A 27066-nucleotide genomic window follows, 5' to 3' on the forward strand; every position below is an offset into this window, starting at 1 on the left:
TATCCCTGTGCTCCATCAGCGCCACACCATCCTCAGTACTATGACTTCATTTGCTAAAGCAAGGCCTGCCATCTTGTTCTCATTCTTAAGGACGACTTGGCTATTTTTGGTCATGGGTTTTTCCACATCTATTTTCCATGTCTATTTAGAACCAAGTAAGTTCTATGAAATACCTCTTGGATGCAGTGAATCTATAGACCACTTTTTGGAGAAATGACATTTAAAAATATTTTGTCTTCCAAACATGAACATGGAATATCTTTCTGTTTAAATCTTCTAAGCGTCTCTTAATAAAGTTTTTTAATTTTCACTTTATCTTTTCTTTAGGTTTATATTTACTTATCTGACAATTTTCATGCTTTAAAACCTTTTTTCAAATTTCATTTTCTGACAGTACTAATGTGTATATAGAATATGACTAATATTTAAATTAATTCTGTGCCTAGAAAATTTGTCAAACTCTCTTATTAATCATAATAATTGAAAGGCAGATTCTTGGGTATTATCAATGTATACTATATCTCAAATATTCAGTTTTATTTCCTCTTTTCCTGTCCATATTTCTATAAATAGAAGCTTTCCTTCTATTTCCCGCTTAACTGTACTGGCTAAAATCTCTACTATAATGTTGAAGAGAAATTATGTTTATGGCTATCTGTGTGAACTTGTTTTGCTCTCAAATGGAAAAACATTCAACACTTCATCATTAAGTATAATGATTGGTATGGGATTTTTGCAGAGACCTTTTATCAGAATAAAGAGTCTCTTTATTGTTCTTATTTTGCTAAGAATCTTTTAAAATAATTAATGATGAATTTTAGCACATGCCTTTTCCCCCTTCAGTTGAATTATCATATGGTGTTTCTTCTTTCATCAATCAACATGTTGTTATAGCAATTGTGTGTGTGTGTCTTTAAAGACTTCATCTACAACTTTATTAATCAGACACACACCAAAATGATAATCAAGAAACAGCAACAGGTGTGGGAAGGGAGGAAACATATACAGTAATTGTGTATTGAATGAAAAGCAACTCATCCTCAGTTCAGTCAGTCAGTTCAGTCGCTCAGTCGTGTCCGACTCTTTGCAACCCCTGAATCCCAGCACCCCAGGCCTCCCTGTTCATCACCAGTTCCCGGAGTTCACTTAAACTCATGTCCATCGAGTTGGTGATGCCATCCAGCCATCTCATCCTCTGTCGTCCCCTTTTCCTCCTGCCCCCAATCCCTCCCAGCATCAGTCTTTTCCAATGAGTCAGCTCTTCGCATGAGGTGGCCAAAGTATTGGAGTTTCAGCTTTAGCATCAGTCCTTCCAATGAACACCCAGGACTGCTCTCCTTTAGGATGGACTGGTTGGATCTCCTTGCAGTCCAAGGGACTCTCAAGAGTCTTCTCCAACACCACAGTTCAAAAGCATCAGTTCTTTGGCACTCAGCTTTCTTTACAGTCCAACTCTCACATCCATACATGACCGCTGGAAAAACTAGGCCACACTTTGTTGGCAAAGTAATGTCTCTGCTTTTGAATATAGTATCTAGGTTGGTCATAATTTTTCTTCCAAGGAGTAAGCGTCTTTTAATTTCATGGCTGCAATCACTCATCCTCAGAAAAACCCAAATTAGAAATGATCTAATGTTTTTGCTTATTGATCAATTTGACTTACATCAATACTGGAATAACATTAGCCCATAATGTTCCTCTCCTATATTGTCATCACTGGGTTTGGCATCTAGGTTTTGCTAGTCTCATAAAGGAGATGTTTAGCATCTCCTTGCCAGCAGAAATTGCTTATCATCCTTGGAACTTTTTTTCACAGATTTCCAGTGAATCCCTGTGAGCCTGGGGCTGTCCTTGATGGACTATTTTTGAAAACTGAAACAAATTATTTAACATTTATAGGAAAATTCAAACTTCTTGAGTATGTTTCATTAAGTTACTAAGGATTTGTCAGTTTCATGAGTTGCTGTTCAGTCGATCAGCAGTGTCTGACTCGTAATCCTATGGACTGCCACCCACCAGGCTCCTCTGTCTATGGAATTTTCCATACACGAATACTGGAGTGGTTTGCCATTTCTTTCTCCAGGGGATCTTCTTTACCCAGGGATTGAACCCATGTCTCTCTCTTTTTTATTTGAACCTATGTCTCTAGTGTCTCCTGCATTGGAAGGCAGATACTTTACCATTTATTTACAAAATTACTGGCTTCCCAGTGACCTAGAAGTTAATATATATATATATATATATCTCCCAGACAAAAATTCTTTCTTAGTTCTCCCACCATGTGGCTGTACTTTTCACTATCTCAATAGTGTCTTTGGTAATCAGAATTTCATCTTTATTCATGTACACCCCCAAAATTTTTAATGTAGATCAACTCATCCATTATTTTTGATGGTTCAGTTCAGTTCAGTTCAGTCGCTCAGTCGTGTCCGACTCTTTGTGAGTTAGTGCTTCTTATATCTGTATAAAATTGTTTTTACAGTGATGAGAGTATAAAGAAATTCTCCTATATTCAAAGGTTTAATTTTTTACCTTGCAATTAATTAATTTGAGGCATAGTCTTGAATGGTCAAGTTTCATCTTTATTCTGTATACTAACAAATTTTACTATAAATTAATTTCATCATTATTAATCATTTTGATATTTTTTGTTTTCATTATGATTTTACTCATGGTTTCCAGTTGACCCTCGAACAGCATAGGAGATAAGGGGCACTGATGCTTCACCTGGTAGAAAATCCAGGTATAACTAACCTATAGTTGGCCCTCATGTTCTGTGGTTTTGCAACCAATCATGGATAGCTCAGTAGTCTATTATGTACTATTGAAAAAAATCAGTGTATAAGTAGACCTGTTCAGTTCAAACCCCTGTTGTTCAAGGAACCACTGTATTTAGCAGTCTATTCCCTTACTTTTTAAGATATAAGGATTTCCTGCTCATATTCCTGTTATGAAATTCTAGTTTAAACTCATTGTGGCATATTAAATATGATATATCATTTAAATCCTTTAAACACTTTTGAGACCTAATCTATGGCTTAATCTATGGTCAACATCTGTATGTACTTTTCAAGTGTGTAATCTGCTTTTGTTGGGTAAGATGTTCACTATGTATTTATTTTTTCATTAGCTATTCATAACTTCTATATCATTGAAGTGAAATGAAAGTGACAGTTGCTCAGTCGTGTCTGACTCTTTGTGACACCATGGACTATACAGTCCATGGAATTCTCCAGGCCAAAATACTGAAGTGGATAGCCTTTCCCTCCTCAAGGGGCTCCCAACCCAGAGATTCAACCCAGCTCTCCCTCATTGCAAGCAGATCTTTTCCAGCTGAACCGCAAGGGAAGCCCATTACTAATCTATATCATTACTAATCAAATTATAGGATAAGTTTTAAAATCTTCGCAAATGATATGAAGATGTTTCTTCCTGGGGAGCATCCACTCACTGCTGCTGTTGAAAATTCAGCCTTTGACCTGCCATTCATTTGAAAGTGTTTAATCTGTTTATCTTAATCTGCTGCTGCTAAGTCACTTCAGCCGTGTCCAACTCTGTGCGACCCCATAGACGGCAGCCCACCAGGCTCCCCTATCCCTGGGATTCTCTAGGCAAGAATACTGGAGTGGGTTGCCATTGCCTTCTCCAATGCATGAAAGTGAAAAGTGAAAGTGAAGTTGCTCAGTCATGTCCGACTCTTTGCGACCCCATGGACTGCAGCCTACCAGGCTCCTTTGTCCATGGGATTTTCCAGGCAAGAGTACTGGAGAGGGGTGCCATTGCCTTCTCCCTATCTTAATCTGCTGCTGCTGCTGTGTCACTTCCGTCATGCCCAACTCTGTGCGACCCCCTAGACAGCAGCCCACCAGGCGCCCCCGTCCCTGGAATTCTCCAGCAAGAACACTGGAATGGGTTGCCATTTCCTTCTCCAATGCATGAAAGTGAAAAGTGAAAGTGAAGTCGTTCAGTCCTGTCGGACTCTTCACGACCCCATGGACTGCAGCCTACCAGGCTCCTCCGTCCATGGCATTTTCCAGGCAGGAGTAGGGTGCCATTTTCTTCTCCGTATCTTAATCTACGTGCCCTTAAAATTTCTGCCAATTCTTTATAATATTGATTTCTAAGTATCAATTTCTTTTTTTGTATTCTGGTTAAGATTTATTTATCTTTTTCTAACCTCTAACTGCATTTTTGTCATCAGCTTAAAAAATAATCTCAGCTAATATGTCATTATATATTACTTTTTTCCCTTTGCTTTCTTGATTTTCTCCTAATTCAACATATGTTCAACCTCGTAATTCTATTTTCTATATTTTTATCTTTATGCCTGTCTGTGCTCCATTCTGGACAATTCTTTCTGAGCTCTTTCAGGTTAGTTATTCTCTTCCCATCTTTGTCTAATATGTCATTAACTTTATTCACTGTGACTTTGACTTTGTCTTTTTCATATTTTTTGCTTTTAGCAGTTGTATTTAGCTCTTTTTCAAATATTGTGTAATTTTTTAAGATTGATGTTCATTGGAGTGTGTTTAAAGCTAGCTTTTATTTCAGCCAATTGTTTTGCAATCTGTATTTTATTTTGCTAATAACATTATCCCAATAATTAAAGTTTTTTTCTCTATTATTCTCTATTGTTTCTTAGTCATGGTATCCTGTATTTGTTTGCTTGTTCATCTTTTCATATTTGACTATATACTTATTACATTTGAAAAACAATATTTAGGTGTAATTCAAACACTGAAATTAAGTGAATTTCCTCTATATTTGTATTTGATTTTGCCAGGTACTTTGGGAAACAGTCTGTAACCACATTAATGGAAGGAAGCTCAAGGTAGTAGAGGCTGTGAAAATCTAGATAATACCATCTTTCATGCTATTACATGCAAGGAATAGCCCATTAACTCTTTTTTTGTTACTTTGAGTGTGTAGACTTTTAATTCCCAGCTTATCATGGTGGGGGTCCTGATTAGACTGCTTGTGAGGGTCTTGGTCTTTAATTCTACACACCTCACATTATATGCTCATTAACACAGAAGTTCGAAAAATAAAAACAGAAGTTCAAATTTTGTGGGTTCAGAAAATTTACACAGAATGATAATAATTATCTAACTGGACGCTTGTTATTCCTTCAGTTGTGGCCTGAGTCACATCTGCATTGGCAGTTCTTCAAGGCTTTTCAGGTTTTTAGACATTTTAAACAGGTTTGTTTTGGTAGTTTTTGAAGGAAAGATTGGCATAAAACGCTAGTCATTGTGAATGAAATCCCCTATGTACATCTTCATTCAGATGCTTATATATATTTGACTCCCATTTCTTTTCATGCTATTCTTTATCTTTCCTTTCTTTTTTTTAAAAAAAAACAATTACGTTAAAGTTTCTAAAATAAAATGAAGTGCTGAAAAAATGTAAGTAACAATGATTTTCAATTACCCAAATGCTAAGGCACTAATAAAGCTGTTATTCTAATTTTTACTTTTTCCCTCCTGTTTTCTGCATATTACTTTTTAGATGCATAAAGAAATTTCAAGAGGTTGCAAGCATAAACCAAGCATTAGAGAAAGGATTAAGTTCTTTGCAGCTTTGAGAATAAGCGATAACCTACAGGTATTTATATATGCAGAGAAGAACTTTAACTTTCATAAGATTTTCAAGTGGTCTTAAAACAACCCACAAAAGGTTGAGAATTGTATTAGAATTCGATTCTGACATTTTTGCAAAACTTAACCATTCTGTAGTGCTTTCTGAGGCAACACAGTCTCCCAAGTATTTTAAGGGTGTCTGGCAGCCCCTGTTACTCTACAGAACTCTCCCATCCTTTTCTCTCAGTGATGAATGTCCGCTTCTTCGTATGTCGCAGGGAGCATAGCAGTGAGCTGCCTCCTTCTTAGGCGCCAGCACCCGTGGAGCAGAGATGGGTTTAGGTTGGTGGGTCTATCATGGATGAATAGGATCTGAGGTGTTTCTCCACAGGGTCCGATGCCGGTCAACAAAATCAAGTCACTGGGCTTTTTCTGCAGGCAGAGAAGCTTCTGGGACACAAAAGCATTCACCTCAGTAGGAAGCAGAAAAACAGAAGCCATCCCCAGTGTCTTGATGCACTGAGAGTTTGTTGGGGGCTCAAGTGACCTGAGAGGCAAATGGTCAGTGGCAGAGCCTCATTCTTCCCTTTCCTTTCCCTGGCAGTGCCCTCCACCCACCCAGAAACAGAGCTACTCAGTGTGCCTGACAACTTCTAGAAAGATGTGGGAGCAGCCAGGGTCTGGGTGGGGCTCAGGACCAGGGGGTGAAGACATGCAGGTTCCATTCTCTGAGGGAGAAGGAGGAAGCAGACAGGTCCCAGCCTTGATGCTTGTGAGGACATTATTGAATTTGGTGGGTTTGGGGTTCTGGCACACCCAGCCCCCACCCCTGGCGCCCTGGGTTCCCATTTCTGTGGCCGGCACTGACTCAGCAGCTGTGTGGGCTATTGCACTGAAGGCTTCGGTTACTGCCTTCCCCCAGGTCCCTGGCAGTTGGTGGGCAAGCCTCTTGGGAAGCTCTGGGTGATGAAACTTATCACGGCAGCAGGAGAATGGGACTGTGAATTCTCGAGCCCCCACCTCCCACCTTCACCTTTCCTTCCTCTCCCAGGGGCTCAAAATCTGGCAGGAGGAAGTAGGGGCAGCAACTGACTGGGCATCCTCGCCTGGAAGATGCGGCCGCTCCTGCTCCTCATGGCCTTTCTCCTGTCCCCCAGGGCTCGGGCAGGTAAGTGACCATTCCCACCCTCAGAGGCCCAACTCCACCTGATAGACTCTGAAGGAAGACCGCCCAGATACTTGCTAGCCCTGTATCACTGGGCAGCTTGCATGAGTCCAGCTTCAGATTCTGAGGGCAGGAATTATATCAGGCCTACCTGGAGAGTCGCCATGAGAGTTAAGCGATGTAGTGTACATAAAGCTCTCAGAACCACCCTGGTTATATCACCTGCTATATAAATGTGCTCTCTGAACTCAGTTGCAGCCCCTGTGTCAGAGCCTAGGGGATCAAGATACAGTGATAATGGGCCCATCAGTTCATCTCTAGATCCTTAAATTCACAAGCCGGACTTCATAGGGATCTGGAAAGTTCCCGGAGGAAGAAAGTGCCACTGAACTTCAGGGAGAGGCGGCACCAAAGGGCTCTGGGTGCGCCATCCCCACAGTAGAGAAACCCTCCTGTGAGGGAGGCCACAGCTGGCCCCACCTTCCGGGCAGGTGGGAGGGTGCTGAGGCTGGATGGAGAGCCAGCGGCACTTTCTGCAGGATCCTGGCACCTCGCCCAGCTCTGTGGCCTGCAGACCCCATTCTCACCAACCACCAGCTCACCCTGCCCCTGCTCATCTCTCCTGCTCCCCAACTTCCAGTCTTTCTGGAGCCACCAAGCTGATGTCCACACACCTGCCAGTGCAGAGATAATCCTAGTGCTTCCTTCCAGGGCAGATCATCGGGGGCCGAGAGGCCAGGCCCCATTCCCGCCCCTACATGGCATTTCTTCAGATCCAAACTCCAGCAGGTCGGAAAGCTTGTGGGGGGTTCCTGGTGCGTGAAGACTTCGTGATGACGGCAGCTCACTGCTTGGGAAGGTGAGGACTTAAGGGACTTCTGGGCACCAGCAAAGCAGGTCCAGAAGAGTTCATGAGAGAAGTCACTGAAAGCAGGGTTCTAGATTGAATGGGTGAAAAAAAAAAGACCATGTAGAGCCTGGGGGACAAGAAGCAGGCCAGTGTGAATGGGGGAGGACCTGATCAAAAAGAATAAGACGGGGTGATGAAACGTATGCACTGGGGCTCAAATTATGACTTCAAGGTATCTTTGCAACCTCTTGTTGGGGAGGCAAAATTCAAAATCACTATGTCCTCCACCACCTCCAGCTCAAGGCTGGAGTGACCTAGGGCACAAAGTTCGGTCCCAGAGCCCTCCTGTCTCTCAGTTCCCTTGGTTGAGGTCTGGCAACCCTGGGTAGTCACTTGACTTGTATTGTGGACCACAGTTCCTACGGTTCAAACCTTACCTCTAGGCTCTCTTTCCTTTGCAGCCAAATAAATGTCATCCTGGGGGCTCATAACATCAGGACTTTGGAAAGCACCCAGCAGCACATCCCTGTGCTCAGATCCATCCCCCACCCCGGACACACTCAGCAGAACGAGAGGAATGACATCATGTTACTGCAGGTACCCACCCTCTGGTTCTTCAGCTGGGCAGCTTGTTCCCAGCCTGGGGGGCTTCCTGTGTCCTGGAATCAGGGAGGCGGGGAAGCTGGGCATACTCCCAGGGCAGTGGGGGGCACGGGGTGAGCATAGAATAGACAGTCCCTGAGTGCCTGCACACTTCTTGTTAGCTGGCAAACAGAGTCCAGCGTAATCGATTTGTGAGGCTGGTGCCTCTGCCTCAGACTCAAAACAGGCTGAGACCTGGGACCCAGTGCACCGCGGCCGGCTGGGGCCTGACTGGCCTGAACACGAGAACAGACACACTCCAGTATGTACAGCTGAGGGTGCAGAGGGATAGGGTGTGCAGCAGACGCTTCATGTTATACAATGGCCGGACACAGATTTGTGTGGGGGACCCGAGACAGAGGAAGTCTGCCTTTCAGGTAAGATCACGGCATCTGCCAACACTGACGGGGGACCCTGGGCAGACTGGGCAGTGGGACGGACCACATTCCCATGGCTACAGTCGGGGGCCTAGATCAGAGGGATGTGAGGGGGTGCTTTTCCCCATCCATCCAGTCTCTGGGGCACTAGGAGAAGTACCAGACACACAGAATGTTTACGTGCAGTGTTTTCCTGGGGCCGGTGAGGTACCGTGACCTGGGTTGGGCTGGAGAAGTAACCACAGTCAGGGCTGAAGCCCAGCGATGGGAAAATTCAGAAGCTTTTCTTCTGCACCCCACCACCCTCCCATCTCACACACAGCCAGCCCTGGAAGGAGCTCCCCTCAACCCCCGTCTTCTCTGAGGGTTGGGAGAGGGCAACAGGGGTGGGGAGTCCTGGAAAACAGTGTCCCTTCCCTCCTCTGCCTGTAGGGGGACTCCGGTGGCCCCCTCGTGTGTAGCAACGTGGCCCAGGGCATTGTCTCCTACGGAGACAGGGTGGGGACCCCTCCAGCAGTCTTCACCAGAATTTCCAGCTTCCTGCCCTGGATAAGGAGAACAATGAGACGCTTCCAAGAGCGGACACCAGAGTGACATCCCACGAGACTGACTCTCCTGCTCTGGGGCAGAGCCCAGCTCCAGGGCAGTTCCCAGAGCCTTAATAAACATCCTCGCCTAGAGTGGCAATAACTGATTTCTAATGTGTTCATTAAACATTATTTGTGCACAACAAAGTGTGCCAGGAGTGAGGGTGAGCTTTGTCGAGGAAGATGGGGTCTCTTTCCCAGGAAAAGTGAATCCCTATTCCCACTGTCCTGGGGTCAGCAGGAGCCTCTTCCCTCCTCCAAGCCATCCATTTCTCTGTGTTCCCTCTACCCACAGCTGGGAGAGGGATGGAGGGACCTACCTCTTCCCAGCGTAAGGTTCCTTGCTCTCCACCCTACCAGAGATGCCCCCTTAGGTACCTGAGAACCACATGCCATTGGCCTGGGTAGGACATAAAAAACAAAGGAACAGTTGAAATTCCATACGAGGCTCAATTTAAGAATAAATGTGGCAGTGTAAATCACTGGAAAATAATGAATTTTTAATAGATTGCAATGAAACAAATAGATAATCATTTGGGGAAAAAAGGTAAAATCAGGTCCGCATCTCATCATAAACCTAAATAACACTCAAATGGGATCAAAGATCTAAATGAAAATATCAACCATAGGAAAAATAGAAGAAAAAAAAATTGCTTTCTTAAAAATATCTAACAAGCACCCATATCAAAGCTGTGCTATTCACAATGACCAAGAGATGGGAGCAACCCAAGTGTCTATGGACAGTCTTTCTCTGAAACCCTTTTCCACACCAACCCACTGTGCTATGGACCAATGTTCTCATTTTCCATGTGATGAGGGTCTCCTTCTGGGTTTTTACTCCACAATTATACAAAACTCTACATAATATGTTGGCTAAAATAACATGACTTTTACTGTAAAGATTAGCCTGTGATTAATACATCAATCATGGCATCCGGTCCCATCACTTCATGGAAAATAGATGGGGAAACAGTGGAAACAGTGTCAGACTTTATTTTTTGGGGCTCCAAAATCTCTGCGGATGGTGACTGCAGCCATGAAATTAAAAGATGCTTACTCCTTGGAAGAAAAGTTATGACCAACCTAGATAGCATATTCAAAAGCAGAGACATTACTTTGCCGGCTAAGGTCCGTCTAGTCAAGGCTATGGTTTTTCCAGTAGTCGGGTATGGATGTGAGAGTTGGACTGTGAAGAAGGCTGAGCACCAAAGAATTGATGCTTTTGAACTGTGGTGTTGGAGAAGACTCTTGAGAGTCCCTTGGACTGCAAGGAGATCCAACCAGTCCATTCTGAAGGAGATCAGCCCTGGGATTTCTTTGGAAGGAATGATGCTAAAGCTGAAGCTCCAGTACTTTGGCCACCTCATGCGAAGAGTTGACTCATTGTAAAAGACTCTGATGCTGGGAGGGATTGGGGGCAGGAGGAGAAGGGGATGACAGAGGATGAGATGGCTGTATGGCATCACTGACTTGATGGATGTGAGTCTGAGTGAACTCCGGGAGTTGGTGATGGACAGGGAGGCCTGGCGTGCTGTGATTAATGGGGTTGCAAAGAGTCGGACACGACTGAGTGGCTGAACTGAATACATCAATATTATATTCAAATAATAGATTTCTGAAGTCACATAGTTTTTTTTATTTTTATTTTTTTTAATTTTAAAATCTTTAATTCTTACATGCATTCCCAAACATGAACCCCCCTCCCACCTCCCTCCCCACAACATCTCTCTGGGTCATCCCCATGCACCAGCCCCAAGCATGCTGCACCCTGCGTCAGACATAGACTGGCGATTCAATTCTTACATGGTAGTATACATGTTAGAATGCCATTCTCCCAAATCATCCCACCCTCTCCCTCTCCCTCTGAGTCCAAAGGTCCGTTATATACATCTGTGAAGTCACATAGTTTAAAATCATGTTTTAACACTTTAGGGTAACTATAAAGAATCAGCTGGAGGTTCTTCTATATTCATCAAAATGTTAACTGGGTTTCCCTGATGCTCTAGTGGTTAAGAATCTGCCTGCCAATTCAGGGAACAATGGTTCGATCCCTGGTCTGGGAAGATCCCACATGGCGTGGAGCAACTAAGTCTGTGCACCTCAGCTGCTGAAGCCGACATACTTAGAATCCATGCTCTACAAGAGAGGCCACCACAATGAGATGCCCGTGCACTGCAACAAAGAGTAGCCCCCACTCGCCACAACTAGAGAAAGCCCGCACATGACAACAGAGAGCCAGTGCAGCCAAAAATAAACAAATAAATCTTTAAAAAATGTTAATTACTCCTTACCATGTGACATTTCCCACCTTATTTTTGCACTTTCCATAATCTTGAGTAATCACTGAACACACATCAAATCCAGCTGATATATACAAAAATGCTTCAGTAAATTCGATCATCTTTTTATAGATATATCTTGCCAGAAGGTCATTTGCCTAATATTCAGTGTGAGTCATTCATCAACAAAGTTTTAATCAGTGATACATCTTTGAAAGTAATCAGTCATTTTTCCCCTTTATTTGCTACCACCCACCTATAGGAATTATGTCTTGCTTGTATGTTCTAGAGGAAAACAATCTCATTATTAAATATTTGCATTGCCAGGTGGAAAGAATACTTGATGGCAGAAGTGGGAGGAGAGAGCGGTGGAAGAACCCCTATATGCCCTTCCTAAGCTCTGTGACATTTATTTTGAGCCCCAGAGCACCACCCAAGTCAAGACTCAGTTCCCAGGAAACTTCTAGTGCAGACTCATCTCCCCACCTAAGGATCTTCCAGCTATTGAGCCCCATTCAAGGCAGCTGCCTGCCTTTAGCAGCCCTGCTGGAAAGGTTTCTACAGACCTCACCATGCTCACCTCCAGAGGACAGTTCTCTTCTTGACCATCCCAAAAGTCAAGTCCACTACCTCTCACAGCTTAGCACCCTCCTCCATTAAGTAAATCTCAGCAGCAGAGGTTTGGCAGGGGTCCAAAGTTTACTTAAGGAAAATATTCCTTGTTGTGTTCTCCACAGGCACTGGACTCTGATCTCCCAAGTACTAGCCAGCCCTCTCTCAATCAGAAGGTATTGTTCTATTTTCTCCTGGTCCTGCTGGCCACAGGATCATTCAGCCTGCTGCTCTCAGATCTATCTGGATCCCGTGGCTTGGTCTAGGTCATCCCATCTTTTTCTCTGAAATGAAGTCTGTCTCCCTGGGGCTTTCTAGTCATCCATACATCTCAGTGATATATGTCAGTGTTTGATATAAGTCAGTGTTTGACTAACTTGAGTTTAGTTGGAATCTCTGTGTTACTGTGACTTATCAAGTTATTTAAACCCTGTGAGAGTTCCTTTTTCATCTCTGGATTAAGGGATCCCCAAAGAATTCTGAGGATAAAATGACACAGCATGTTACAAATTCCTTCCAAAGTACCTGGTGTGTAAAAAGATTTCAATAAATATTAAGCATCACTTCTCTCTCTCTTTTTTTTTTTTTTTAATTTCTTATGTCCCAGCTCTGGAGCCACAGGAAGAACTTCACCTCAGGCAGCCTGGCAGTCCTTAATCTAGGGGAGCTGTCCTGTCTAGCGTCCTGTCAGTGTAACTCTCTTTTCCTGAAAAAAATAACACCTCCAGCTCGTCATCTATTCTCCTAAAGATATTCTGGAGTCCATTAACCTCTGAGGATCCTCTCTTGTGGAAGTTCTTCTCCAACTCCAAGACTGGTACCTCCTAGACCAAGTCAAAAATTGAGTTTTCTCAAATTTCAGGATCAGGACTAGGGCTGTGGTTTCTGGAAGCAATTCCACAAATATTTCCACTGCGTCCCCCATTCTTCTCAATACGCGCTGCTGCTGCTAAGTCACTTCAGTCGTGTCTGACTCTGTGCAATCCCATAGATGGCAGCCCACCAGGCTCCCCCGTCCCTGGGATTCTCCAGGCAAGAATACTGGAGTGGGTTGCCATTTCCTTCCCCAATGCATGAAAGTGAAAAGTGAAAGTGAAGTCGCTCAGTAGTGTCCAACTCCTAGTGACCCCATGGACTGCAGCCTACCAGGCTCCTCTGTCCATGGGATTTGCCAGGCAGGAGTACTGGAGTGAGGTGCCATTACCTTCTCCATCTCACTACGTGAGGTTTGTAGAAAGACTAGAGAAGGAATGCCCAGGTGAGAGCAGTCACTTTGAACTGGGGCTATTTGCTTGAAAACAAGAACAGATGCCCTCATCAGGCTTCGGATATCTTTCAGTTGTCTCAGATGAGCGAGGATATTTGCTTCTCACCTCTTTCTTTAGCTTACAAAATGGCCCAGAGTTTGGAGAGCGAGGCCTCTCTAGCCTACCTGTACACATGCAGGGAAAGGCAGGAGGAACCTTGGCTTCAACCTGGCTGTCAGGGGCAGGATGGCATCAGGCAGGCTTGTTTGTGATGACTTGTTCCCTCCCCAGCTCGCTTTTCCTCCCTTTTCTCTTACAGTCTGTTGGCCCAGGTTTTGCCTGCTACCTATTAAGGTGTAAGTGATAAACGAGGTACAAGCCTGACAATGTGATCATGCTCAAGGCTCTTGTATTTGTCTAAGAATCTCTTGCAAATTCATGAGATATAAAGTAGAATGGTGATCCCCAGGGGCTGGGGGGAAGGGGTAATGGCGGATTACTACTTAATGGGTTAAGAGTTTCAATTTGGGAAGGTGAGAATTCTTTTAAGATGGATAATAGTGGAGGTTGCACGATGATGTTCATGTACTTAATGCCACTGAACTGCACACTTAAAACTGGTTAATAGGTGAACTTTCTATTATGTATATTTTACTACAATTTAAAAAGTAATTTAAAGAAATAATTTCTTGCAACTCTTCTTAAAAAGTTCTAATAGTAGAAGATGTTATTTGGAGAAAGTGGGCAGCTACCACTTCTGCACACAGATAGCATTGTTGGAGTTACTTTTCCCTTAAGAGAACTCTGGTTTCTAGATCAAGGAGAAGAGGCCGCGTGTCTGAATAATGTCATAGACCCCAGAAGTAGCTCCACCCCAGCATTTTTCATGTGTGAGCATAACACAGAAGGAGAAACTGTAGGAGAGAATGAGCCAGAGGTGCTATCTGAAGAGAGGGCTGGGCTGGAAATAGAATGATGAGATCTAGGATAGAAAGAAAGGAGGAGAGGGGGAAATCTCGCCCATTCTTCTATGATATTGATACTCTCTCCTACTTGTTCACTGAGTTTCTCGGTTTTGAACGTTGATACTTCACAGTTTTTCATCAATATTGTGAAATTTCCAACCATTATTTATTCAAAAATTTTCAACTTTTTCTTTTCTATTGGAGTATGCGTGCATGGGCACGCTTAGTTGTGTCTCTTGCAACCCCATGGACCCAGCTTGCCAGGCTCCTCTGTCCATTTTTAAGGCAAGAATACTGGAATGGGTTGCATTTCCTCCTCCAGGGGATATTCCTAACCCAGGGATCGAACCTGCATCTCCTTCATTGGCAGGCAAGGACTCTTTACCACTGAGCCACCAGGGAAACCCTATATTGAGGTATAGCCAATTAATAATGTGATTTTTTCAGGTGCACAGCAGAGTGACTCAGCCATACCTATACATGTTTCCATTCTCTCTCAAACTCCCTCTTTAATTTTTTTTTTCTGCTCCTTTCTCTGTCTCTTCTCCTTCTGGGACTCCCTACTTGTAAGATGCATGAGGTGTTCCACACATCTGATATCCTATTCATTTTTATTCTTTTTTTTTGTTTTTACTTCTGTTCACTGAAAAGTCCTAAAGCAATTCCAGATTTGTTAGTGAGAGACTTCACAGGGGCAGCCAGCTACTCTCCTGGAATAATAGCCAAGCTCGACACAGGTGCCTTCTGCCCTTGGTCGAAGCAGCAGAGCTAGATGTGGGTCAGGTGAGACAGGAGGAGGCGGGGAGAAGACAAACAGAGACAATTGCTGATCAACATTATGTGGATCCACGCGGAGCCCTGGAGAAGGGAGGCTTGAGCCACATGTAGGGTACAAGTGTAGTCCAAGGTGGAGTCCAAATAGCTTAGAGGAAAGCTGTCAGGAAAACGCGATAGCGCTGCCAAATGCACAGGAAACCAGCTACAGAAATTGTGAAAACGCTCATGGTTCTATGTGACAAGATGCATTAAAATGATAAACACCTGCTTTGGCCTAAAATTATAGTTTATCCTCTTTGATTTTCTATACTTCCCCAAACATCATAAATAATATTTTATAGGTACATTAAAGCCCAATGTGTTTAATAAATTACTACAACATTGCTGAGCATACTTGTGGTTTGCAAATTGGTGGTGGGGAGGAGCGGTAAACCATCAAAGCTAAGAAGTCATGTATCCTCTTTAACAGCCATGTCTGGGGCAGAGAGTGAAAATGAGAAGATATATGTTCCTCCTTGCGGGTAAGGCCTGAGCCAATACATGCAAAGTATCTTAAACATTATGTCCAGTTTGAGATAAGAGTCCAGAAGTCTTCTCATATCTATATTAAATTATAAAAGAACAAATAAAAGTAATTTAAACTGTTTGACTGCATGTAGTCTAAGTAGAATCATAGCTTGGAACTTGCCCTTAAGGCTGACAATGCTTAAATACCCATGTGCAGAGAATAGCATGAGCAAATATGCCTGGTTCCTCACCAGGAGCAAGGAGCCTCGGTGGGCAGAATCTTTGCCCACATCATGGTCTTTCCTGGAACCCACATTACCTGGGCCAGGAGTGACCCAGAAAACTTAGAATGAATGACAAAACTTTGTTTATCCTCTTGCTGTTACTACCTGCATGCTTCCCACTACTTTAATATTGGGATCTTTGAAATCTTTGAAATATCAACAAGTTGAGAACAATACTGGCTTTAGAAGGGCTACCTGGGACTGGACCATAAAATAAATTCAGGTGCATTTGTCTGTCAAACCATCTTCTCAGACTTTTCTATCCTCTCACTACCTTATCTTCCTGGCACTCTCATTGACACCCCACCTCCACTTCATCTGCAGTCACTGGTCCTCACCCCCATCCCCAGCAGTTTGCAGTTACCTAAAACTACCAAGAAGCTGATGGATGGCTAGGCTCTTTCCTAATGTGTTCTAGGAAAGACTTTTGCTTGGTAATTTTGCATTTATAAAGATAACAACAATAAACATCTTCAGCTATCCAAAAAAAGTGAAGTTCTACAGAGTATAATTGGATAGTTGTATGCTTTTTGATACCTAATGACAAATTCAAGGCATGGTGGGGTCAGATTTATGGTCTTGGAGGATCAAAATTAGAGGAAGGGGACACCATTTCTGATTAATGCCACCAGCCCCCCTCCCCCCCCTTTCTCTGTTCAGAAAGTCCATCCAGGACTTTCTCTAGATGAATTTGGTTGTGCTATCAAGGGCCTAAGAATGCAGCTCCTGCAACACCCTTACCACACAGACTTTTCTGATGAAAGCTCATGTCTTGAGAATCAATAGAACCAGGAGTAAATTGGTGGTGCCTGAGCCTGCCCTTTCAAACTCAGGATTGAAAACACCTGGAAGGAGAACTTGCACGCTGCTTCAGACCTGCTTAGCTTTTCAGAGAAGATGCCGTTGCTCTTGTTCTTACTGGCTGAATCCCTGGGGCTAAAGGAGGTAAGTGACTGTGCCTGTCTTCAGTGAAAGTCATGCAGTCATGTCCAACTCTTTGCAACCCCATGGATTATACAGCCCATGGAATTCTCCAAGCCAGAATACTGGAGTAGGTAGCTTTTCCTTTCTAAAGGGGACATTCCCAACCCAGGGATCGAACCCAGGTCTCCTGAATTGTAGGCAGATTCTTTACCAGCCTAGCCACAAGGGAAGGCCCTCTGTCCTCAGAGGCCTGGCTTATTCCAGCAGCACCACTTCCCCAGTGCCGGCAACACTATCACTATGATGTTCCTCACCTTAGTCCATTCCCAGAAATTTGCTAGATTCCAGATCTGCCACTGGACATGCAGATTACAGAAAACTACTCCCATGGAGACCTGGTCGGTCTTCTCCCTTTCATAGGTCACACCCTGGCATGTGGAAAGTTATTTATAATTAGGGTGGCACAGGATCCTGGTGGGGAGGGAAAGCTGAGAATGTGTGTTGTAACTTCCCATTCTCCAAAGCTAAGGGTGAGTTGCTTTGTCCCAGGAGCTATCGTCTAGAATAAGAATGAAGGAGCCATCTCACAGTTTCCTAGATGTCACCCTCTCGTTGACCCCGCTCTCCTGAGCCACTCTGCTCCACCAGAGCAGGTATCTAGAACCCAGGCGAGCCTCACGGTGTCAACTCACCACCGACTCCATGGCCCTCATGGGGGCTGGCTTCCACCCAGGCCCCCTCCTCCCATTTCCCCGCCTCACTCTGGTTTCTAATCTTTGCACATGTTCCTCTTTGGCTTGAAAGTTAAATTGCTTAAAAAGATAAATATGTGCTGAAATTCCGATCACATTAGGACCCAAAGCAGTTTTGGAGACTGTTCATTCACATATCCAACAGCATTTGTGGGACATTTACAATGTGTCTGGCTCATGATGGGGGAGAAAGAAGCCAGGGTATTCTACTCCACGAGCTCAAAAGTTTTGAGTTTTTGAAACCAGCCTCATCTGGAAGTAAGCAGGACACAGGGAGTCTGAGAAGCTCAGGGACAAAGAAAGAGCCAGAGTAGGTCAGAGAGAGTAGCTTCCAGGTAGTTTATCTTGAAGACAGATCCCCACCCCCTCACATGTATTTGAAGTGCTCCAGAACAAGGGCTGAACCTCTCCTCTCTATGGGGAGATAAGAACTAACCAGGGAAACAGGTCACATTGCAAGCCTGCTGTGCTGCGCAGGGGAGCCTGGGCCCCCCATCTCATTGACCTGGGTCCCTAAAGACCATTGAGGACTATCATCCTCTGAACGTCTCATGGTTTTAGGCCACCTGGCAGTTCCTGTCCTGTTTCCTATGAAGACGGAACACCAGGAAAATTTTCTCTTTCAGGGGAGATCAAATGGGGCAGAAAGGTCAGATGGTGCTCCCCACCGTACATGGTACCTGTAGATTTTTATGACAACAAACAAGGCTGGAGCAGATGTTGGGGGTTCCTGGCATGAGAAAACTTCACGTTAACTGTGGCTCGCTGGGACAGAAGGTAAGGAGTACAAAAGAGTCTTGTCTTTCTGGGAACCCCTAGTACCATCCTAGGTCTCGTAACTCAGGAAAGCCCCAGAGCATGCAGAGCTGATGCTAATCAATGGAACCACCTGATTCTCTTGGGCCAGGGCAAACCAAGTGTGGGGTACTGGGGGGAAGTGTTTGGAGAGAGGCCTGTTAAATTTCTGGATGTGAAAATGGTTTCGTAATTTTTTGCACAACAAAACAGTGAATCATAATGTAGCCTGTGAAAATTATACTTCTGGAAATTCAGTGGAAACTTGAAAAAGCAACCTTTTTTTTAAAATTGAAGTATAGTTGATTTACAATGTTGTGTTAATTCCTTTCATACAGCAAAATGATTCAGTGACACATACATATATAATTCTTTTTTAAAATATTCTTTTCCATTATGATTAACTATGAATATAGTTATCTGCACTACACAGCAGGACCTTATTGTTGATCTATTCTATATGTAATAGCTTACATCTGCAAACTCCAAGCTTCCCCCCACCCCCTCCCCAGGGGCAACCATAAGTCTCTTCTCTATGTCCATGAGTCTGTTTCTATTTTGAATATAGGTTCACTTGTGCCGCATTTTCGATTTCACACTAAGTGATTTCATGTGGTATTTGTCTTTTACTTTCTGACTTCACTTAGTATGATCATCTCCAGTTGCATGTATGTTGTTGCAATGGTGCTATTTCATTATTTTTTATGGCTGAATGGTACTCCACTGTATATGTGCACCACATCTTCTCTATGTATTCATCTGTTAATGGACATTTAGGTTGCTTCCATGTCTTAGCTATTGTGAATAACGCTGCTATGAACATAGTTTGCATATATTTTTCTGGATTAGAGTTTTGTCTGTATATGTGTCCAGGAGTGGATTGCTGGTGATAAAGCAGTCTCAATAGGTACCAGTCTAGTGAAGTTTGTAGTTGTTCTGGGGGTCATGCCGCCTAAAATCTTGAAATGATTCATGATGTATTAGGCAGATTTTGTATACTGAGAGTTTCTTTTTTCTTTTTCTTGTAAACATTTCCACAAGAAATGAGCTATTGGGACTGGCCCTGGGCTGCCGTCTTATCTCCAACTCGAGGTTGGTGGATGAGTTGGAGAAAGGTGGCTTGCTCCTGGGGTCCCCACTTTTCCTAGACAAACTCAGACAACCATGATCAAGGTCACCAGCCCTCACTTCTGTGATGCTGCTAGCTCTGATGTATCACCAGTGTCTGGCTTCTCCGGACTCTGATGCCCTGCCCCAGGGCACAGGCACCAGGTTTCTATGGACCGGAAGTCTGCCTGAGCTATCAGGTCAGGAGTGAAGTTCCTGGGGGGGTTTCCATCCTAGAGCTTGTCATGGTTTTGTGACTTTCCAGACAAGTCAGTAGGTCTTCCAAAGCACAGAGGTTGAAAGCAGAGAAAGAGCGGGAGGAACAGTGTTCTTTTGCACTAGTTTTTGGTGTGCCAAATGTTTTCTTGCCGAAGCTCTGCTGCTGAGGTTTGCTTAATAAGGAAGTGTGCTGAGCTGTGAGGAGTGGTGGAACTGGCTTCTGAAATGGTCATGAAGGGAACTGTCCTATGGACATGGGCATGGTGAGGGCTGTAGAAATCGTTCCAGCAGGGCGGCTGGAGGCAGACAGCTGCCTTGGAGAGCTGCCTGGCAGGGAGAGGCTTGGAGGAGAGACGGGTCTGTCCTGGGAGTTTCCTGGGCATTCCTGACCTGGGTGGCGCTCTGGTTGTTGTTGTTTACTTGCTCAGTTGTGTCCAACTCTTGGTCACCCCATGGACTGTAGCACGCCATGCTTCCCTGTCCTTCACCACCTCCTGGAGCTTGCTCAAGCTCATGTCCATTGAGTCGGTGATGCCATCCAACCTTCTCATCCTCTTTTGTTCCCTTCTCCCCAAGCCGTCTATCTTTCCCAGCATCAGGGTGTTTTCCAATGAGTCAACTCTTGCATCAGATGGCCAAAGTATTAGAGCTTCAGCTCTGGGGCTCAAAGTAAATGTCACAGAGAGGAAGGGCTTCACGAGGGCTCTTCCACTGCTCTCTCCTCTCCTCCTGCCCCTCACCATCAAGTATTCTTTCCATCTGGCAATGCAGACATTTAATAATGAGACTGTTATCCCTGAGAACATATAAGTAAGAGATAATTCCTATGGGTAGGTGATATCAAATTTAGAGGAAATGACTGAATGTTGTCAAAGATGTATTGTTAACATTTTGTGGAAAATGGCATACACTGAACTTTAGGCAAATGAATTTTTGACAAGAAGTACCCATAAACATGGGTATTAAGATTGTGGGGGGAAATATCAATAACCTCAGATATGCAGATGACACACCCTTATGGCAGAAAGTGAAGAGGAACTAAAAAGCCTCTTGATGAAAGTGATAGAGGAGAGTGAAAAAGTTGGCTTAAAGCTCAACATTCAGAAAACTAAGATCATGGCATCTGGTCCCATCACTTCATGGCAAATAGATGGGGAAACAGTGGAAATAGTGTCAGACTTTATTTTGGGGGCTCCAAAATCACTGCAGATGATGATTGCAGCCATGAAATTAAAAGACGCTTACTCCTTGGAAGAAAAGTTATGACCAACCTAGATAGCATGTTCAAAAGCAGAGACATTACTGTGCCAACAAAGGTCGGCCTAGTCAAGGCTATGGTTTTTCCAGTAGTCATGTATGGATGTGAGAGTTGGACTGTGAAGAAAGCTGAGAGCCAAAGAAATGATGCTTTTGAACTGTGGTGTTGGAGAAGACTCTTGAGAGTCCCTTGGACTGCAAGGAGATCCAACCAGTCCATCCTAAAGGAGATCAGTCCTGAGTGTTCATTGGAAGGGCTGATGCTAAAGCTGAAACTCCAATACTTAGGCCACCTCATGTGAAGAGTTGACTCATTGGAAAGGAATCTGATGCTGGGAGGGATTGAGGGCAGGAGGAGAAGGGGATGACAGAGGATGAGATGGCTGGATGGCATCACCGACTCGATGGACAGGAGTCTGAGTAAACTCCGGGAGTTGGTGATAGACATGGAGGCCTGGCGTGCTGTGATTGATGTGGTTGCAAAGAGTCGGACACCACTGGGTGACTGAACTGACCTGAACCCATAAACAAAATGGACAAGTTTGCCAGGGCATATCTGTGTAGAGCCAGCTGGATTTGATATGTGCATATGGATCATTCCATTTCAGATTATGGAAGCTGCAAGAATTCGGGTGGGAAATGTAACACTGCAAGGAGTAATTAACATTTTGATGGATGCAGAGCCTCCGAGCTGATTCTCTACAGTTACCTTAAGGTGCTAACAGCTTGGGTTTAAATTATGTCACTTCAGAAATCCTTTATTTCAATATAATATTGATGTATTAGTCATGGGTTAATCTTCAGGGTGAAAGGCATTTTATTTTAGTCAACATATTGTGTGGAGGTTTGTTTAATTTTAGAGTAACAAACCCAGAAGGAGATTCTCATCACAGTGAAAATGAGAACACCAGTCTAGAGCACAGTGAGGATTGGTGTGGGAAAGGGTTTAGGAGAAAAACTCTGGCTGTCCATAGACACTGGGGTTGCTCCCGTCTCTTGGCCATCGTGTAAAGCGCAACTTTGATATGGGTGTTTGTTAGATATTTTAAAGAGAGTAAATCTTCTTTTTCCTTTCTTCTAGTACTTGCATGGCTTGATTTCTAAACATTTAGATCTTTGATCCCATTTGAGTCTTATTTTGGATTATGATAGGAAGTATGGACCCAACTGTATCTTTTTTTTATCCAGTGATTCTGTTTTGTTTCAATGACACCTATTAAAAGTTTGTTTCCCAGTGGTTTGAGAATTGTTCACCATATATTAAATTGGGCCTCGTTTAGAATTTCAGTTGTCCCTTTGGTTTGCCTGTCCAACTCATCCTTCTCACACCAATGGTACGTGGTTTTCGGGTACACTTTAATACCTAGTGTGGAGTCCTTTTTAATACTCTAGTGGGTAGAGAATAGAAAGCCGTACTCTGGGGAGAGGTAGGCCCCTCCATGCCTCCCCAGGCTGTGGGTAGAGGGGACACGGAAGAATGGGCAGCTTGGAGGAGGGAAGAAGCTCCTGCTGACCCCAGGATGGTAGGAATAGGGATTCACTTTTCCTGGGAAAGAGACCCCATCTTCCTCGACAAAGCTCACCCTCACTCCTGGCACACTTTGTTGTGCACAAATAATGTTTAATGAACACATTAGAAATCAGTTATTGCCACTCTAGGCGAGGATGTTTATTAAGGCTCTGGGAACTGCCCTGGAGCTGGGCTCTGCCCCAGAGCAGGAGAGTCAGTCTCGTGGGATGTCACTCTGGTGTCCGCTCTTGGAAGCGTCTCATTGTTCTCCTTATCCAGGGCAGGAAGCTGGAAATTCTGGTGAAGACTGCTGGAGGGGTCCCCACCCTGTCTCCGTAGGAGACAATGCCCTGGGCCACGTTGCTACACACGAGGGGGCCACCGGAGTCCCCCTACAGGCAGAGGAGGGAAGGGACACTGTTTTCCAGGACTCCCCACCCCTGTTGCCCTCTCCCAACCCTCAGAGAAGACGGGGCTTGAGGGGAGCTCCTTCCAGGGCTGGCTGTGTGTGAGATGGGAGGGTGGTGGGGTGCAGAAGAAAAGCTTCTGAATTTTCCCATCGCTGGGCTTCAGCCCTGACTGTGGTTACTTCTCCAGCCCAACCCAGGTCAAGATATCTCACCGGCCCCAGGAAAATACTGCACATGAACATCCTGTGTGTCTGGTACTTCTCCTATTCCCCCAGACACCAGATGGATGGGGAAAAGCCCCCCCCCCCCCCATGTCACTTTGGTGTGGACCCCAGGCTGCAGCCACAGAGGTGGAATCTGTCCCCTCTGCCCATTGTGCCCAGGGCCTCCTGTCTTGGGCACTGTCAGCAGACCCTACATTGTCTTACCAGGAAAGTGGATTTCCTCTCTCTTGGGTCCCCTACACAGATCTGCTTTTGGCCAGTATAGAAATCGAAGCGACTGTGACACTCTCCATCCCTCTGAATTGTCAGCTGCACCTCCTGGAGTGTGATTGCTCTCCTGTTCTGTCCGGTGAGGCCCCAGCCGGCCACAGTGCACTGGGTCCCAGGGCTCAGCATTTCCTCTGTCTGAGGCAGAGCTACCAGCCTCACAGCTTCATTCTGTCTGACTCTGTATGCCAGCTGGCAGGAAGTGTGCAGGCCCTCAGGGACTGTATGCTCACCCCATGCCCACCACCACCCTGGGAGTCAGCCCTGATTCCCCCTCCATGGTCCCAGGACACATGAAGCCCCCCAAGCTGGGAGAGAGCCACCCAGTTGAAGAACCAGAGGGTCAGTACCTGTAGTAACATGATGTCATTCCGGTTGTTCCGCTGATTGTATCTGGGGTGGGGGATGGGTCTGAGAACAGGGATGCGCTGCTGCGTCCATTCAGAAGCGGTGACACTGTGGATCCCTAAGATGACATTTATTTGGCTGCAAAGGAAAGGGAGCCTAGAGGTAGGTTTGAGCTGCAGGAACTGCGGTCCCCGATACAGGTCAAGTGACTGCCCAGGGTTAGCAAGACCTCAGCCAAGGGATCCAAGAGACAGGAGGGCTCTGGGGCTGAACTCTGTGCCTTAGGCCTCCCCTTGAGATGGGGGAGACCACTCAGCCTTGAGATGGGGGGTGGGGGGAAATTCAATGACCTTAAATTTTGCCTCCCCTACAAGAAGTTGAAAAAGAGCTTGAATTCACAATTTGAGCCCCATGGTGTGCCTTCCGTCTCCCCCTCTTATTCTTTCTGACCAGACCCTCCTTTCTATCCATTCACACAGGCCTTCTCCTGGTCTCTTGGTCCCCTATTCTTTGCTAGAAACTTGCCTTCGATGGCTCCTCTCATGAACTCTTCTGGACCTGCTTTGCAGGTGCCTAGAGGCTCTTTAATTTCTCACCTTCCCAAGCAGCGAGCTGCTGTCATCACGAAGTCTTCTCGCACCAGGAACCCCCCACATATGGTCAGACCTGCTGGAGTTTGGATCTGAAGAAATGCCATGTAGGGGCGGGAATGGGGCCTGGCCTCTCGGCCCCCGATGATCTGCCCTGGAAGGAGGCACTAGGATTATCTCTGCACTGGCAGGTGTGTGGACATTAGCTTGATGGCTCCAGAAAGACTGGAAGTTGGGGAGCAGGAGAGATGAGCAGGGGCAGGGTGAGCTGGCGGTTGGCGAGAATGGGGTCTGCAGGGCACAGAGCTGGGCGAGGTGCCAGGATCCTGCAGAAAGTGCCGCTGGCTCTCCATCCAGCCTCAGCCCCCTCCCGCCTGCCCGGAAGGTGGGGCCAGCTGTGGCCTCCCTCACAGGAGGGTTTCTCTACTGTGGGGATGGCGCACCCAGAGCCCTTTGGTGCCGCCTCTCCCTGAAGTTCAGTGGCACTTTCTTCCTCGGGGAACTTTCCAGATCCCTAAGAAGTCCGGCTCATGAATTTAAGGATCTAGAGATGAACTGATGGGCCCGTTATCGCTGTATCTTGATCCCCTAGGCTCTGACACAGGGGCTGCAACTGAGTTCAGAGAGCACATTTATATAGCAGGTGATATAACCAGGGTGGTTCTGAGAGCTTTATGTACACTACATCACTTAACTCTCATGGCGACTCTCCAGGTAGGCCTGATATAATTCCTGCCCTCAGAATCTGAAGCTGGACTCATGCAAGCTGCCCAATGATACAGGGCTAGCAAGTATCTGGGCGGTCTTCCTTCAGAGTCTATCGGGTGGAGTTGGGCCCCTGAGGGTGGAAATGGTCACTTACCTGCCCGAGCCCTGGGGGACAGGAGAAAGGCCACGAGGAGCAGGAGTGGCCGCATCTTTCCAGCAAGGCTGCCCAGTCAGTTGCTGCCCCTACTTCCTCCTGCCAGACTTTGAGCCCCTGGGAGAGGAAGGAAAGGTAAAGGTGGGAGGTGGGGGCTCGAGAATTCACAGTCCCATTCTCCTGCTGCCGTGATAAGTTTCATCACCCAGAGCTTCCCAAGAGGCTTGCCCACCAACTGCCAGGGACCTGGGGGAAGGTAGTAACTGAAGCCTTCAGTGCAATAGCCCACACAGCTGCTGAGTCAGTGCCGGCCACAGAAATGGGAACCTAGGGCACCAGGTTGGGGCTGGGCATTGTGTCCCAGAACCCCAAACCCACCAAATTCAATAATGTCCTCACAAGCATCAAGGCTGGGACCTGTCTACTTCCTCCTTCTCCCTCAGAGAATGGAACCTGCATGTCTTCACTCCCTGGTCCTGAGCCCCACCCAGACCCTGGCTGCTCCCACATCTTTCTAGAAGTTGTCAAGTATACTGAGTAGCTCTGTTCTTGGGTGAGTGGAGGGCACTTCCAGGGAAAGGGAAGAATGAGGTCTGCACTGACCACTTCTCTCTCAGGTCACTTGAGTCCCCAACAAACTCTCGGTGCATCACGACACTGGGGACGGCTTCTGTTTTTCTGCTTCCTACTGAGGTGAATGCTTTTGTGTCCCAGAAGCTTCTCTGCCTGCAGAAAAAGCCCAGTGACTTGATTTTGTTGACAGCCATCAGATCCTATTTATCCGTGATAGACCCATCAACATAAACCCATCTCTGCTCTGTGTCTGCTAGCTCCTAAGAAGGAGGCAGCTCACTGCTGTGCTACCTGTGACACATGAAGAAGTAGGCATTCATCACTGAGAACAAAGGATGGGAGAGTTCTGTAGAGTAACACAGGGGGCTGCTGCTGCTAAGTTGCTTCAGTCGTGTCCAACTCTGTGCGATCCCATAGACAGCAGCCCACCAGGCTCTGCCGTCCTTGGGATTCTCCAGGCAAGAACACTGGAGTGGGTTGCCATTTCCTTCTCCACAGGAGGCTGCTAGACACTCTTAAAAATACTTGGGAGACTCTGTGTTGGCACAGAAAGCCCTACAATACAGTAAACGTTTGCAAAAATGTCAGAATTGAAAACCAATACAGTTCTCAACCTGTTATGGATTGTGATAAGCCCACTTGAAAAATCTTATGAAACTTAAGGATCCTCTCCCCATATACAAATATACACAGCTTGGCGCTTTTTCTCAAAGCTGCAAAGAACTTAATTCCTTCCCTATTACAATGTAAGTGATTGCAACCTCATGAAATTTCCTTATGCATCTCAAAAAGATATAGGCAGAAAACAGGAAAAAAAGCAAAATAGTATAACCACTTTACTTAGTGCCTTTGGGTAATTTTAATTTATTGTTATGTAAGCTTTTTAATTTTATTTTGTCTTTAAAATGTTACTCTAATTTAAACTAAGGGGAAAGCATAAAGAACAGAGGGTTCATGTGCAAAAAGGGAAGTAAAATATATGCTCCTAATGATCTGGGTAGAGAGATGTTTAGGGGATTTCATTAGCAGTGACTAGGATTTCATGCCAATCTTCCCACCAAAACCAACCCCAGACACACTTGTTTAAAATGTATGGAAACCTTAAAAGCCTTGAAGAACTCCCAATGCAAGAGTTATTATTAGGTTAAAACAGAAGGAATAATGGGAATCAAGACAGGTAGCTCTATTTCTCTGAGAGAATTTGCTAAATCCACAGAATTTGAGCTTCTGTTTGAAGAGCACCTAAAATGATGGTGTAGAAATCAAAGATCATGAGGTCTAGTCTAGACAGACAAGTCTAGTCAAACCCTCCCCACAATAAGCTGTGAACTTAAAAGTCTACATGCTCAAATTAACA

The 27066-nt window shown here is 45.2% G+C and overlaps 2 protein-coding genes across 3 annotated transcripts; one reads left to right on the plus strand and one right to left on the minus strand.

Annotated features, from left to right (window-relative positions):
- The first annotated feature begins 6441 nt into the window (after window positions 1-6441).
- LOC138423118 (cathepsin G-like) lies at window positions 6442-9303 on the plus strand. 2 transcript variants are annotated; one of them, XM_069558685.1, is made up of 5 exons: window positions 6442-6747; window positions 7456-7603; window positions 8056-8191; window positions 8359-8613; window positions 9046-9303. In XM_069558685.1, the coding sequence occupies exons 1-5, from the start codon at window positions 6693-6695 to the stop codon at window positions 9205-9207; spliced, it is 756 nt and encodes a 251-aa protein (XP_069414786.1). In that variant the 5' UTR covers window positions 6442-6692; the 3' UTR covers window positions 9208-9303. The 2 variants fall into 2 exon arrangements, with proteins under 2 accessions (XP_069414786.1, XP_069414787.1); XM_069558686.1 differs by having other exon boundaries at window positions 6453-6747; window positions 8413-8613.
- A 13266-nt stretch (window positions 9304-22569) lies between these two features.
- Window positions 22570-25451, minus strand: LOC138423833 (cathepsin G-like). Its single transcript, XM_069560215.1, has 5 exons — window positions 25137-25451; window positions 24281-24428; window positions 23687-23822; window positions 23274-23528; window positions 22570-22827 (listed from the first exon to the last, which is right to left on the minus strand). The coding sequence occupies exons 1-5, from the start codon at window positions 25189-25191 to the stop codon at window positions 22666-22668; spliced, it is 756 nt and encodes a 251-aa protein (XP_069416316.1). The 5' UTR covers window positions 25192-25451; the 3' UTR covers window positions 22570-22665.
- Window positions 25452-27066: the final 1615 nt, after the last annotated feature.

The sequence above is a fragment of the Ovis canadensis genome, chromosome 18 (genome assembly GCF_042477335.2).
Source record: "Ovis canadensis isolate MfBH-ARS-UI-01 breed Bighorn chromosome 18, ARS-UI_OviCan_v2, whole genome shotgun sequence".
NCBI lineage: Eukaryota > Metazoa > Chordata > Mammalia > Artiodactyla > Bovidae > Ovis > Ovis canadensis.

What these genes read in the sequence shown, in the direction of transcription:
- LOC138423118 (XM_069558685.1), top strand. Translation starts at nt 6,693, where the DNA reads ATGCGGCCGCTCCTGCTCCTCATGGCCTTTCTCCTGTCCCCCAGGGCT. An exon ending in GTCCCCCAGGGCTCGGGCAG is followed by an intron (nt 6,748 to 7,455) that starts GTAAGTGACCAT and finishes GCTTCCTTCCAG; the next exon opens with GGCAGATCATCGGGGGCCGA. An exon ending in ATGACATCATGTTACTGCAG is followed by an intron (nt 8,192 to 8,358) that starts GTACCCACCCTC and finishes ACTTCTTGTTAG; the next exon opens with CTGGCAAACAGAGTCCAGCG.
- LOC138423833 (XM_069560215.1), bottom strand. Translation starts at nt 25,191, where the DNA reads ATGCGGCCACTCCTGCTCCTCGTGGCCTTTCTCCTGTCCCCCAGGGCT. An exon ending in ATGACATCATGTTACTACAG is followed by an intron (nt 23,529 to 23,686) that starts GTACTGACCCTC and finishes ACTTCCTGCCAG; the next exon opens with CTGGCATACAGAGTCAGACA. An exon ending in AGAGGAAATCCACTTTCCTG is followed by an intron (nt 22,828 to 23,273) that starts GTAAGACAATGT and finishes CTCTGCCTGTAG; the next exon opens with GGGGACTCCGGTGGCCCCCT.